Source organism: Miscanthus floridulus, chromosome 18 (genome assembly GCF_019320115.1).
Source record: "Miscanthus floridulus cultivar M001 chromosome 18, ASM1932011v1, whole genome shotgun sequence".
Lineage (NCBI taxonomy): Eukaryota > Viridiplantae > Streptophyta > Magnoliopsida > Poales > Poaceae > Miscanthus > Miscanthus floridulus.
Window position 1 is genome coordinate 127,899,157 of NC_089597.1, and position 14,430 is coordinate 127,913,586.

Below are 14,430 nucleotides of genomic sequence, written 5' to 3' on the forward strand. Positions count from 1 at the left end.
CAACGGCTGCCATCGTCGCCTGATGAAAATGCAAAACTGCAGTCACCTGCAGTGGAGACACACCCTTTTATTTTATCATAAACCCTATGTATAGGAAATTTCAGGGAGAGTAATGTGCCATTCATGCTGTGTAGTACCTACCAAACTTATACCAACTACTAAGTCAATGCCTCAACGAGGCTTGCATGTCTACTGTGTTATTGCTGCTACAAAGAGTTGCAAGCAAAAATATGATATCCGATCTCTCATTATTCCATTTTAATTATGCCTTGCGTATCTGCATATGCGCCATACAAATAATTTGGATTAATTAATGATCTCTTCATATCACAAAGATTTTCAAGGAAGAAATCATATCCGGTGAGGTTCTCCACATTAATTCGAGGCTAGGGTGTAAAATAAGTTACAAATGGTACCACAAAAAAAAAGTTACAAGCGATGTGAAAATCTATCAGGGTTTTGCGTTCAAAAAAAGGAAGAAAATCGATCAGGATGTGAAAAGGCAGTAACTAGCACTCGATCACATAGGGAGAAGGCATCCAGCGATGTTCCATGGTAATGGCTGTAGCCTGTAGCATACAAACTGCCCATCGAATCATGGAGCTCACGGCACAGACATACCAGTTTTTCTCCAACCTGGGCAGGTTCAACATAACACAGTAATCATATGAAACCAAACAGTAGAGCATATAACGATTAATAACTTCTACACGGTCTTATGTGCTCTCGAGCACAATTGAGTTGCTTATTTCTGTCAATGGGTTCTTATTTCTAACATCCATATTATCTGTTACTATCACTTGTTCAGCCTGATTCAGAAGAGCATGCCATAGTCAACCGCTGGCATTGCAGGACTCCAAGCCCATAACACATCGTCTTGGGCAATCGGGCTCACAGGGTCATCCATCAGAGCATCGCCAATAGCGGCTTCTTGAGATATTGGTTCATCTAATAAGTTGACCATCCCCGCCGACCTAAGATCGTCATCCCATGCATTGTTACCTGCTTGCAGGACCTCTGGGGCAAGGCTTTGCTGATCTTGTGATCCTCCAATGACGGCTTCTTCAGTCATTGGTTCATCTAATAAGTTGATAAGCCCCACAGATATCAGAGCATCATCCCATGGAATGTCATCTACATGCTGGAGATCCTCCATGCCAAGGCTTTGCTGCTCTTGCGATCCTTGAGTTACTGGTTCATCTATGTTAATCAGACCAACCGATCTCAGAGCATCGTTACATGCGTTGTCGCGGAGATCCTCTAGGCCAAGGCTTTCCAGCTGACTCATCCGAAATGAATCTGCTTCCTCCCGGCCATCAGAAGGGCCTGTCAGGTCCAGATCATTGCTGTCTAGGTGCGCCCAAGCAACAGAAAAATCCATTGATGCATTGTACTCCGGGTCCACAATACCTTCAACAACAAGAAAGAATTTTAGTCCCAAGCAAGTTATTGCAGGCTAGGAATGAAACGTCACGAGTCAATAAATAAAAGATAGAAAGGTAAGAAAGGTATTAGAAAGGTATTAGTAAGAAAAGGAGGATAAATAGGTAAATAAGTTCTTTTTAAAGAGAAGCCAGCAGATTAAACTGCAGTTCTATATATTAATAAAGGAGGAGTAGAAAAGGTAAATAAGGTATTAGCACCACCAGCAGTTTCGGGGGCTTCATTTGGATCCCCTGCATCTGTGATAACAATATTGTTCTTCACAGGCCACCGATGTTCGCTCATAAACTGCCAACGTTTCTTTTTCTCAGAGAACACTCTATGCAGGTTATTTTCATACTTATCCCACATACACACAGACTCTGTGTCCTTAGTCTTCAGAGCCACTGTGTCCGCTGACCTTTTCTTCACCTCTGTCCACAGCCTTAAGGGGTACACTTCCCCGTCTGTCTCAACTCTGGGTGTGATGGATTCAGCAGTGCCTTCATCATGCCCCATTGGTTTTCTGCTGGCATTCTCTTGGCGCTGTCCTCCTTGCTTTGCATTCCGGTGGCACAATCGATGTTTCTATATTACATTTGAGGAGAAAATTGTCAAGCAAGGGACAAAGTTAGGTCACAGTATTAAAGGTCAAACTAATGATCAATTAATCACCCACCTGGAGATGGCTCCCTATATGCTTCGCAGTCAAACCCTTTATATTCATCAGGTGGAGGATCCCGTCAGGTGTAGCATCTGTTAGCCACCCAAAGAAAATAAACAGGACATGGTCATGTTTTAGCTAATAAAATAACAAATAACTAATTTAGATTTCAAGCCATGTGTACGTATGAGCTATACTTACACTCGTTCCCCCCAAGAGCTTCGACAGCCCCCAAGAACTTTTCATGGAGCTCAATGGTCCATGTGATCCGATTCCGCTTCTTTGGCTCTTCATATCCATTGCTTTCAGGATCGGATAAATTATTTCCCTCTAGGATAAGCACTTCCTTGGGCTTTTCAGTAGACGATGAAACCATTCCATTTCTGGTACTATTAAGAGTTGGTCCTTGAGGTGCTGCCTTTTTAAACTTGTGTTCCAGTGCTTGGTGCCACAGAATGCTGAAGCTTCTTCTGTCCAGAGGCTTCAGCACATGGAAGCATGCACCCAGGTTCATACATTTGGAAAGTCCCTCTTCATCGTCACAAGAACACATTGCTGTCAACAAGGAGGAATAACCCTGGAACAGTGAGTTTGGGATAGGTGAGAAATTCTTAAAATAATAGAGCTCTGAATATAAACTCTTACCGGTAAGAGGGACTTCAAGTTCATTCAGCATGTAATAATGGAGCAGATCAGAGTTTGCGGAAGTGCCTGGTGCCATATTGTTAAGGTTAACATCCACCAATACCAAATCAAGCTCCACTTCGTTAGCAGCCCCGCCTTCAACGAAATCCAGGGCCGCTTCTGCTGTTTGGAAGGGGAAAACTATGCAACGATAAAGGTAATAAGATTAAAAATTTGGAAAATTCATACCACAGTGTATTTAGCAATGTTTTTGTAGGCGCTAGGCGGTTTCTAGGCGGTGACCCATCGCCTAGCGCCTAGGCAGGCCTAGGCGTTTCAAGGCGTTTTTCTAGGCGTTTTGATAAATTTGCATTCAGCATGTATAGCTGAATAAATATATAAATGTAGTTGCTGAAATGCTGAATAAATAGAAGTTCCTACAGCAATAGAAGTGGTATCTTGTGAAAAAATAGAAGTTCTAGGGACTATAATGTAAGAAATCAGTAAAGGAAATCATAGCAAGAAAATTTGCTGAATTTTTTTACAAAGTGGAGGGGCAAGTCGCAAAATCGCTCGGTCTTATCCACATCTCATCTGCAGCCCGAGCAGTCCATCTTCTTTCCCGTGACCTTCTTCTCCCTTCTTTCCCGTGACCTCTCTCTATCTCTCTCTCAGGCTCAGCCTTCGTGCGTTGCCGCAGCTTCGCCTCGCGCCCCCACGCCATCACGACCCAAGGCCTGCCTTTCCTTTCTACTCCCTTCCCCTCTCCTTCAAACGGATGCGCATCTGATGGGATTGGGAGGAGGGAGGCCTGGAGGAAGCGGCCCGGCAATGGATCCGGCGGCGCAGCTCCCTCCCTCGGGCGGCGCGGCTCTGGATCTGGTGGCACGGCGCCTATTCTCCGCTTACCCCCCTAGGCGAGGCGTTACCCCTCCGCCCAGCGCTGAAGCGCGCCTAGGCGAGCGCGGAATCGCGCCTTGTTTTTCATTGGTATTTAGCACTGTTCTACAATTAATGGACCCTGCACTTGACAAATAGGCCCAACAAATAATTTTTAATTATACTCCTAAGCAAAACTTCTCTCAGTGTAGATTGATTTCAGCGAGGCAGAAGGAACCAATAAACAACTATAAACAAACAGGAGCTCCTCTCAGTGTTCCAAATGATGGATCTATTCCAGCATGTTTTTTTAATGTTCTTTGTTGGGAGCCTATCCAAATTAGTAAAGCTAGTAAAAGTCCAATTAAAAAATGTATTCACACCTCCACATTTGAGTCCACATAATCCTCTACCGTACACCCAATCTTAAGCTACACGACAAAATGAAATATTCCAAAATTGGAATATAAAGCGTCATACCGTACACCAAAACATATGATACGTGACAAAATGATACATTCAGTAATTGAATTTAAGCGTTATACTATACAATCAAGCATATGATACACGACAAAATGGAATATTCTGAGATTGGAATCTAAAGCACCATACCATAAACCCAAACTTATGATATACGACAAAATGGAATACTCAGAAATTGGAATCCAAAGCGTCATACTGTACGCCCAAACTTATGATATACGACAAAATGGAATCCTCTGAAATTGGAATCCAATGCATCCTACTGTACGTCCGAACTTACTATATACGACAGAATGGAATATTCAGAAATCAGAATCTAAAGCGTCACGTAGTACACCCAAACTTGCGATACACAACAAAATGGAATATTCAGAGATTGGAACCTAAAGCGTCATATCATATACCTAAATTTATGATATGCAACAGATGGAATATTCTGATAACCGTAGATTGGAATCCAAGCAAGCACTCACAAATAGGAAAAGACACCAAACATCCTTGAAACATAATATGCTACAGAAGCCCCTTGAATAACATATAGTAGGTGTAGATTGATTTTTAGGGCGGAGGATCTGAGTTCCTCTACTTCTTTGTCAAGAGAAGAAATCCTTTCAATATTGCCAAAAAAAGATCTAGGTCAACATGTTTCTCCCCCCATCACCTTCAGGAATCATACAGACTACAAATATGATACCACAGCTAACATATATAGGAATTCTTTTTTCAGGGAAAATAATAAGAGTTAGTTCGATATACAGGTTCCTCAGTTTTATAAAAGATTTCAGATTTCTTGAAATGAATATTGTGCCTATTGACTTCCCTTTTCCCTCTAGAACACACTTCATTTTTTTAGAACAAAAATGCAGAAAAGGAAAAGGGGTTCCAAAATGGAATGCTTCAAGAATCAAGATCCACATGCACCTTTGAAGTTAAACTTTGCGAGCGTCTCAGAGATGGTCGACAAGGATGCTGGGTCACTATCCAGAACCAGCGCTGAAAGCCTTTCCATCATTCTGTCACCAAAGGGATTTTGAAGGCAACTTTGAGCTTTCTGGTGTGAGAGTGAGACCTTCGTAGTGGGTCAGGGGTAGGCAGTCTTTATATAATAATAAAATTAAAAAAAGACGAAGCTTCAAAATCTGTGAAATTGCTTTATTTCAATGGTAAGTTGACCTGTATTTGGACTGGTGCACAACAAAAGTTAGTACATAGATACAAGAGATATGGTGACTTAAGCAATACATGAGAACCCAAAGTCAAGACTATATTTTTCTATGCAAAAGCCTGTAACCATGTTGCTTTCAGGGCGTCACACTCTTTGAGGTAATGAGGTATTAGTTTTCAAGAAAAACCTAGTATGAAACTGGGTAAAACATACTAACAGATACATGCAAACCTCTACTATTTTATTTCTTCCTCTTTGTTTCCAATTTGTAGCATCAAATTTGACATGGTAAATATGGATGCAATTTCAGGAACCACTGAGTATCAAACTGTGATGGCAGTAATTGCCACAGCACCTGGTTTTGGAATGTCCTTGGGCATCTGTTGACAAATGGACATGCAGAAAATGAAGGCAAAGGACAATAAAATCACATTAAATGAAGCCTCGGCGGATACGGTGGCATTAGTTAGTATAATAATAATAATAATATAGTAGTCCCCTGGGACACAAATATATGGCATACCATATCTGTGGGCAGTCCAAAATGGCACACCATATTAATTTCAATCTTCTTTTTCCTCCCAAACCGCCCTGTTTACATCTCTACGAAACCATGAGAGAAAGTAAAATGCCAGTCATTGAGAGAGAAATATTTACTAGTCCTAGAAAGATATACGCCCAAAACACCACAACCAATCTGCAATTCCCAGTTCCATTCGGATAAGAGTTCCTCGATGACATTATATAAAAACTAACTCTGAAAAGACTCTGTTCTATTCCGTGCATTTCAGCAAATCTTGCCACAGTAATATTTTGCAGCCGGTCCCCTATGGTGTACCGATGCAATATCCAAGCCTGTTCTCTGATTGCATATATCATACCATAACATACTAGGACGAAACCTGCATTCATCAATCCTAGTAACAGGCAAGCCTGGGGCGCCAAAACAAGAAGAAGAAACCATGAAAGTAAAATATCTCAATGCTATATGTACTAAGTATTCCACGACTAATTACCGACCGGCGTACGAAACTGGAAACGCACACGGTAGAAAGTACCACAAAAACCGCTATGCTAATACTGCGGCGCCGCTTAATTACAAACTAAGGGTTTGTCCACCGCAGACACTCGCTGGTTGGAATGGAACTCAAACAAAAAACGAGCAGGCCGGCGGCGCACAAACCGACAGACGGACGGCGGCGGCCCCGGTGACGCGACCCTGAGACCGCGAGGCCTGCCTGCGGCCGGGCCGGAGGCACCGCGGGAGGCGTGTCCGCATCCACTGCGGCGCGGGCTGCGCCGTCTCTCGCCACGTCGCCCCCGCCATCCGTCGACAGGCGCGAACGGAGAGCTCGGGATGGGCCAAGACCCGGTGGATCGCGCTGTGGGCCGTGGGAAGGAAGCAAAGGAAGGCCAGGGGAGTGGGCTTAGGCGGTGGGGCCCAGAGTACCGCCAGATGTCGGCATGGTGGTGGTGTTTTTTTCTTTCTTTTTCGAGACATGCACGGTGGTGGGTCGGGCGGCGCGCGTCACGACGCGGGGAACGGGGCGGTGGACGGCGCGTGGACCTAGCCCCAGCCACAGGCCTCGTCGGGTGACCAGCCGCGTGGCGGTGTGGTCGATCGGGCCTGCGTCGCCACACCATGACGCCACTCAGCCCGCCAGGAGAAGGAGAGGAGAGGGAGATGCGGCGGTGGACGTTACGCGGCTGCTGCTGATGGATGAGGGCTGCATTGCGGCTTCCTTTAGTTTGCCAAATTTGAAAATTTAGCTACTATAGCATTTTTATTTTTATTTATCAATTAGTGTTTAATTATGGGCTAATTAGGCTCAAAACGTTCGTCTCGCGATTTTCAATCAAACTGTGCAATTAGTTTTTTTTCGTATACATTTAATGCTCTATGCACTATCACAAAATTCGATGCGATGGCTAATATAGCACTTTTTAGAAAAATTTATGTCACACCACGCAAAAGCACCCTTGGATTCATTCGGCTGGCCCCCGCGCCGCACAGCACACGCTCCACAGTGCGTTAGTGCCTTCGCCGGACAATACTCTCAGCCTGTTGGCTTAGTTGTCAGTTCAAATTAGTCAGCCAACAATGTTTTTCTCTCATAATAAATCAGCATCAGCCGATTCAAACCAGCCTAGAAACCAACCAACGAACATGCCGTCTATCTGCTCTAGAATAAAAAAATCAATTCGTAGAATCATCTTAAGTTAAACTATTTTATATTTAACCAATATCAAAGTAAAATGATAGCGACATCCATAGCATTAAATTAATATATTATAAAAATGTATACTCTATCTGTTCTAGAATAAACAAATCAAGTCAAACTATTTTATATTTATTTAACCAATTTAAAAGTAAAATAATAGTGGTATCCATAACATTAAATTAATATATTAAAAACATATACTCTATCTGTTCTAGAATAAATCAATCAATTCGTAGAATCATCTTAAGTCTAACTATTTTATATTTAACGAATTTAAAAGTAAAATGATAGCGACATCCATAACATTAAATTAATACATTATAGAAATATATTTTATAATATCTCTAATGATTAGTGCTAATTTAATGTAATAAATATTAGAGATCTTTTCTATAAATTTAATTAAGCTTGATATATAATCTGATTTAACACCATTCTAAAAGTTAATTTAATTCAAATGCAAAGTGTACCAGGGATCAGTGCCTCAGTGAGCACCTACTAAGAAATTATACATACCATCTCTGGTTAGATAAGATTTTGGGGTTGCATAAGGTTCGTTCTTATTTCTAAGTTACACGGTACAAATGCAAACATAAGTGCCCACAAACACCTATGCATGCTTACCTTACCTCGATTGTGCACATGCAAAAACCTTGTTCTTGTAATCAACTTTGAGAGACTAAGCGAGCAGGTTGGGATCACCACACGCGTCTCGATACTAATAGACACCTCGTCTACCATTAACATAGTTATTTTGTTAAATCATAGAATAAATTTAAGAAAATGTAAGTACGCCGTGGTACCGATGCCGAGTCGAAAACCTAGGTAGCTAAGATCTACAAACGGCTATCTAATCAGTTGAGCTATGCCCAACAATTCACATACGTGGTTTTATTTTCGTTGGCTGTGATGTGATTTATTTTAGTCACCCGAGGGAGTGGTTGGATTTGAGGACACCATAGTCTTTTTAGTTTGAGTTTGATGAAAGGTCTCAGTAGTCACGTTACCAATTTTTCACGAAGTTGAGTCGTTGGTCAGCTAATATTAGTTTGTTATTCTTATTATACTATACTCTTTGAAATATATGTTTGTTTTTTTCTCTCTTTTTAGATTATTTCTCAATTCATTCAGAAACAGTATAAGCATACATGCCTCGTGATTCTTGATGCACATGTTGGTGAATGTTGATGATGACCTTATTGTTAAACTATAGGAGCTACCTAGCTATCACGTAGAGTCCATACTCTTCGTAGTAGGCCATACTTGACCTTTGACGTACTGCAAAAGTGCAACCACGAAACATGTCACGTAAGGCAAAAGCACTGATGCATCAATTCATCTGGCCCTATACCGCATAGCACTTAGCACGTCGTTCCACAAATGTATTTAAATTTAATTTACATTTGCTACCGTCAGGAAAAAGAACGTACCCACAGAGTCAGCTAATAACCTTTACATAATCCTTTTAAAAGAAACCTTACATAGCAGTAAAATATACTAGTATCTCTGAAAGGTTGACGTTTCAGACAGTAATTTTGATTTGCATACGGCTCAAAAAAATTTTGGCAGGGACGTCGCTTTTTGCTGATATGGCCTTTTTTTCTCCCTAAAGAACTGTTCTAATCTATTTAACCTTACACTGTACTCCCTCTGTCCCAAAATAGAAGTCATTTTCGCTTTCCGAGAAGTCAATTTTTTTTAACTTTAACCAATTATATATAAAATAATATTAATATTTATAATACATAATTAGTATCATTTAGATGGATCGTTGAATATACTTTCATAATAAACTTATTTGGAGATATAAATGTTGCATACATTTTCTACAATCTAGTCAAAGTTGAGAAAGTTTGACTTACACGTATCTCATAACGTCCTTCTTTTTGGGATGGAGGGAGTACGAAAGGTGCAGAGAAATCACAAATAGCGAAGCACAACAATACTGTGTTTATCCATTGTTCACTCGTACCTTTAGCAACTCCAACCAAGCTCTCAAATTTTACACCCCATATTCCTTTAGATAGAAATCGTTCATCAATATTTCATCTCCTATTTTTCACTGCATTCCTATCGTTCTTCTAAATTTTCACACTGTATTGTTATGGGTCATTGGTCCCGCTTGTCAGCTTTATGGAAAGAGAAAAAGGAGGAACGAGAGGAAGAATGAAGGGCTCCTACATTTGAGGGTTCATGAGAGGGCCTCATCCATCAGGAGGCAGAAATAGGGGCAAGGGCCTGTTCGGCTGGTATTAAAGTTAACTGATAAGTTGGCTAAAGCTGTTTTGTTATGAGAGAAAAATACTGTAGATTCTAGCCGATCAGTCGGCTGATATGTTCAAGCGAACATGCCTCGTGGAGAGCTTTTTCATGTGTTTGATCTCCTAAAGTGGGATGAGAACTCGAGTAGGAGTTTGGTTCGAGTTGCTCTAAGATTTAGGAACTGTTTGATGCAACTTCCTGTGGCTTTGGCTCTGCCATCATATATATATAGAACGTCGTAGCGACGCTGTAGCAAGAAGCCAGTGGAGCTACAAATCATGTCTCCGCCGGCATCTCATCTTCCGAGTTCATTTTTCGTCTCAGGAAATAAAACGTTTCCTTGATACATTAGCTCTACAGTGAATAGAAGGAGGAGCCGAAGCCTTCAAGTGCAAAAAAAAAGTCATACCAAACAACGCCTTACAGAGAGCCTCTTTGGCAGGGCTCCTGCAGGGGCTTCACCTCCAGCTCCTGCAGGAGCTATGCCAAACGTCTGTTTAGGAAAGGGCTCCGCATGGGGATCCGGAGCCATTTTTGCCTGCGCAGGAGAAGCCTAAAAAACGAGCTTCGCGTGGCTCCTTGCTGTGGGTTCACGTCGTCTAGTGCGAAGGAGCCATTTTGCCAAACGTTTTCCAAAACGGCTTCAGCTCCTCCAGATGAGCTACTCCTTCAGAGGAGTCAGAGCCGGAGCCATTTTCAGAGGAGCAAAAGCCCAAAGTGGTTTCACCGGCTCCTCTTATCCTGTATTTTTGCTAGAACCAAAGCCGCTACAGTGGAAACAACACAACGAGGCAACAGTCTTTCTCCCTACACCGAATACGGAGTACATGCTTGACGTGCAACCATGAAACAGTCATGGACGCCGCGCAAGCCTAATCATTGTCACAGAACCGACCAATTTATAAGAGCACAAGTATAAATTCTCGAACTTGAGCCTATATAAACCCGGTAGTCAACCGAAATCTCGAAGGATTTCAAACCAACTTGCATATAACCAAGATCATAGTAATTCAACATAACATATCGTACGTTACAACATTTCACATACGTTCGCAAACAGGTTACATCATCACAGAGTCATTGTTATTACAAAACAAGTCTTGTAAACATGCGGAAGCAAATAGTTTAACTCACACACCGAGTTCAAATACACATACTGGTTTGCTGATCACAGACCGCAAAAGCATTCAGATAAGAGAAAAGAGATCATGCCCATGATCTAGTCTTCATCACCCGCCGGGTGGAGACAATACTTGTAGAATCCCTGATATAGAAGGTCATCTGCAACAAGAGGGAATAAACCCTGAGTACGGGAATGTACTCAGCTAGATTTACCCGTCGAAAACCAAACAAATGACACCAAGAATTATGCATAGCTTAATGTAGTAGAGCTGGCTGACACTTTCTTTTTGCAGAAACGCATAAGTAATAATGATCAACTCTTAACCTGAACTAGCAGTAACTTTTTAGCCATTAACCTGTCATCTATATTAGCACATGTACTAAGCAATCATTTTATTAGGGTGCAAACATTAATAACCATATCAGGTATTCATTGTGGCAACCTTATCATCATCCATTTAACCATATCGTTAAATTAATTGAATCTACGTTGCCGCTGCTCAGTCAAGTTCTCACTATCTAGGAGAGACGGCGATTCGAATCGATTCCTATCCAGCTGGAGGGGTATTCCTAAACACAAACCCAGCTTCCCCCGTTAGGGTCGCAACAAGTCACCTTTGGTACGATTCAGGAGTCGTGAGTCCGAACAGATCGACATTCTCAGAGAACCACTCTACCAAGGTTGTTCGGGACTCTAACCCGCCTTGGACTTATGCCAATGGCTCTCCGCACATCCTTACTACCTCCAGAATGTCGCCACTGCTCGCGTTCCCGGCCTGAGTCGAGCTACTAGGCTTCGCGGTCGGAACAACTTATCCGGCCAGCTAAGTGTTAGGCTGCGTTCAACATGACATGAGAACGTACGGCGTATCGGTCCTTAAACGACTCAGATGGAGTCACTATGTTCAAACCTACATAAGACCTCGCCCGATCTTAATTCATTATTCACATGGTTCTTTTTCACGATAGCAAATATAGCCAACCGTGATCCACCTCATCCTAAAGCTCGCAGGTGACAGAAAATCACTTGACTTCTACCGCACTAAGCATGGCTAAGCATTTAACCTGTTCCTGAACTTAAATAGGATTCCAGTGCGATATCTAGACAATGAAGGATATATAATGCATCAATTGGTTCCAACCAATTCCTATACTTAATGCATCATCAACAATAAAAAATACTCAATGTATTTATAAAAACATGGGAGGCTTAATATGCTCTAGGGCTTGCCTTTCAGGAATGAGGAAGGCTGGTGGTCAGGGCACTCGGGCAATTCCTCCATGGCGACTGCTTCGTCGGCTTCCTGCACCTCGGGTTCCTCCTCCTGGTTGGCTCCCTCGAACTCCAGCAACGTCACTTCCTCCGGCACACCTATTGCATGAATGCGCAAGATAAATATCATGGATGCACATGAACGAATGTCGGGGATGCTCGGGGAATGCACATGTGCACTGTAGTTTGTATATTCCAACTTAAGCCCTATTCAAATCACTTTCACTTACCACGTTTATACAACCTAAGGTATAATTGCTCATCTTTCGTTAATGACCTAGCACCTGCACCTAAGCATATTCTCAAGTTAGGCTAACCCCTAAACAATCAATGAGAACATTGCACAAGCATACAATCAAGCATTTGTATTCCAACCAAATGAAGACTATGTAGCGGTACAGTAAACTAGCCATAACTGGAGATTTATAAATCCAAATGATATGCAACAAGACAATCTGGAAAGCTTATAAAATTGTCTACAATACATTTTCAGACCTCAGAGTATGATTCAAACCTTTACCAGGTCGAACTCATAAATCAACAGAACTCTGTCCTCACAAGGCAGAGAATAAGCAAAGACTGGAACCTAACTTTAAACAGCTGTAGTTTCTAAGCTACTGGGCCAAATGCCCTCAAATTTTGACAGGAGCTAGATACATAAATTATCTACAACTCTTGTATTCATTACAATCACAGAAAACCAAAATATCATGGGGAGCTTTCTAAAGTCCCCAGATCTGTCCAGAGGGACATACTGCAAACAAAATACTTAGTAACTCATGAGGTAAATATATAATTGGACGACACTAAATCTACTCACATGTCACACATATCACAAGAACACCAGAAAGTAGGGTGTTCATTCCCAAAACATTTCCTCTAATACCTTTCTTAATTTATTTAATTAATTAGAGGAAATAGTAAACATATATGAAAGCTATACCATTAAATCTACAAAAATTACAGTAGACCCTACATGCCCTAAGTAGACTACCATAAAAATTTCACACCATTTTAGTAAGTACAGCCGCCTACACAAAAATGGTAAGGCAGAATGGCTTAAAATGGCATAATTAGGAAACCTTAGTGAAAAGTGTCAAGCAACAGATTTCATATTTTTCCTAGCATCTATAAGGTACCAAGATACTACCTACCAAGTTTCATGGCCATAGGATTCATAGATAATTTACAAAAATTCACGCTAGTATCTACCAAAGATAAAAGGAAATTCTATAACTCAAAAACTACACATGCAATGTCTCTCAAATTTTAACCAGAGCTTCTACTAAGCAATACTAGCTTACCCACAAAATTTCACAATTTTTGGATCAAGGAAACTCAAGATATGATTTAAACAAGTTTGCATGCATTCAAAAACACTTTTCAAGTTCCTATTTAATTCATCCAAAATTTCTACATAAAGTGCTCAAGACATATTTTTCTTAAATACTAGACCTAACTGTGAGTCTAACAAAATTAGAAGTACTCAATTTGGATCTACCAATTGGGAGTTACAAAAATCACAAATCAGCATTCAAAACTGCATTTTTGAACTAGCCCTAAGACAGCACAGCCACTGACGTGCGGGTCCCGGTGTCAGCCGACCCCACCCGTCAGCGAGACGGAAACAGAGGAGGCGCACGCGATGGTGCGGCACACGGCGAGGCTCGCCGACGGTGGCTCCTCCGGCGAATTCAACGGCACCGGCGTGCTCCCCAAATTCCCCCACGTGGATTGACCCCCTAAGCCTAGACCTTAGCAGCCCCAAAGCACGCCGGCCATGGCGCACGGCGGCCCTGCCGTGGCGCACGGTGGTGCGCGGCCACGTTCCGGTATGACCGGACCGGCTTGGTCGGTAAGGTCTTCACAGGAGCTGCTACAAAGCGATGGGGAAGACGAGACGAGGGCTAGGGATGGAGGAATGGTGCGGTGGTGCGCTGGCCACGGTGAGCGCCATCTCCGGCGATGCTCAGTCATGGCGGCGGTGGTGGAAACGGTCACAGCGACCTTACCTAAGCTCGAGTGGATCGGCTAAACGGTGGAGGACGGAGAGGCGAGCACGGCGGAGCTCCAGACAAGCTGGCCGATGCGTTTTTGCGGTGGTGCGAGAGCTAGGCGACGGCGAAGCAGGAGCGGCAATGGCGGAGTGGCTGCTTGCTTGGCGCAGCGCGCGGTGGAGGCGAAGAAATGCGAACTGGAGCGGGTGAGTGCATCGGGCAGGCGCGCGGGGTGCTCAAGACGCGGCTGACCGTGCCAGGGCGTCCACGGCGCGTGGCCAGCGTGCTCAGGCGAGCGGCGACGCGCGGCACACACG

General features: G+C 42.7%; 1 protein-coding gene across 4 annotated transcripts; it reads right to left on the reverse strand.

The window, feature by feature from the left end:
• Positions 1-391: 391 nt before the first annotated feature.
• Positions 392-6,879, reverse strand: LOC136519678 (two-component response regulator ORR21-like). 4 transcript variants are annotated; one of them, XM_066513057.1, is made up of 6 exons: positions 4,994-6,879; positions 2,732-2,890; positions 2,288-2,641; positions 2,102-2,178; positions 1,644-2,010; positions 393-1,410 (listed from the first exon to the last, which is right to left on the reverse strand). In XM_066513057.1, exons 1-6 carry the CDS (start codon positions 5,082-5,084, stop codon positions 815-817), a joined length of 1,644 nt encoding a protein of 547 aa, XP_066369154.1. In that variant the 5' UTR covers positions 5,085-6,879; the 3' UTR covers positions 393-814. The 4 variants fall into 4 exon arrangements, with proteins under 4 accessions (XP_066369155.1, XP_066369154.1, XP_066369152.1 ...); XM_066513055.1 differs by having other exon boundaries at positions 394-1,410; positions 2,732-2,911; XM_066513056.1 differs by having other exon boundaries at positions 396-1,410; positions 1,647-2,010; positions 2,732-2,911.
• Positions 6,880-14,430: the final 7,551 nt, after the last annotated feature.

Bases quoted from the DNA above. Each gene is read 5' to 3' on its own strand.
- LOC136519678 (XM_066513055.1), bottom strand. From the start codon at position 5,084: ATGATGGAAAGGCTTTCAGCGCTGGTTCTGGATAGTGACCCAGCATCC. The intron at 2,912-4,993 runs GTGCATGTGGAT...ATCGTTGCATAG, and splicing joins CGCAAAGTTTAACTTCAAAG to TTTTCCCCTTCCAAACAGCA. The intron at 2,642-2,731 runs GTAAGAGTTTAT...CCTTGTTGACAG, and splicing joins ACTTGAAGTCCCTCTTACCG to CAATGTGTTCTTGTGACGAT.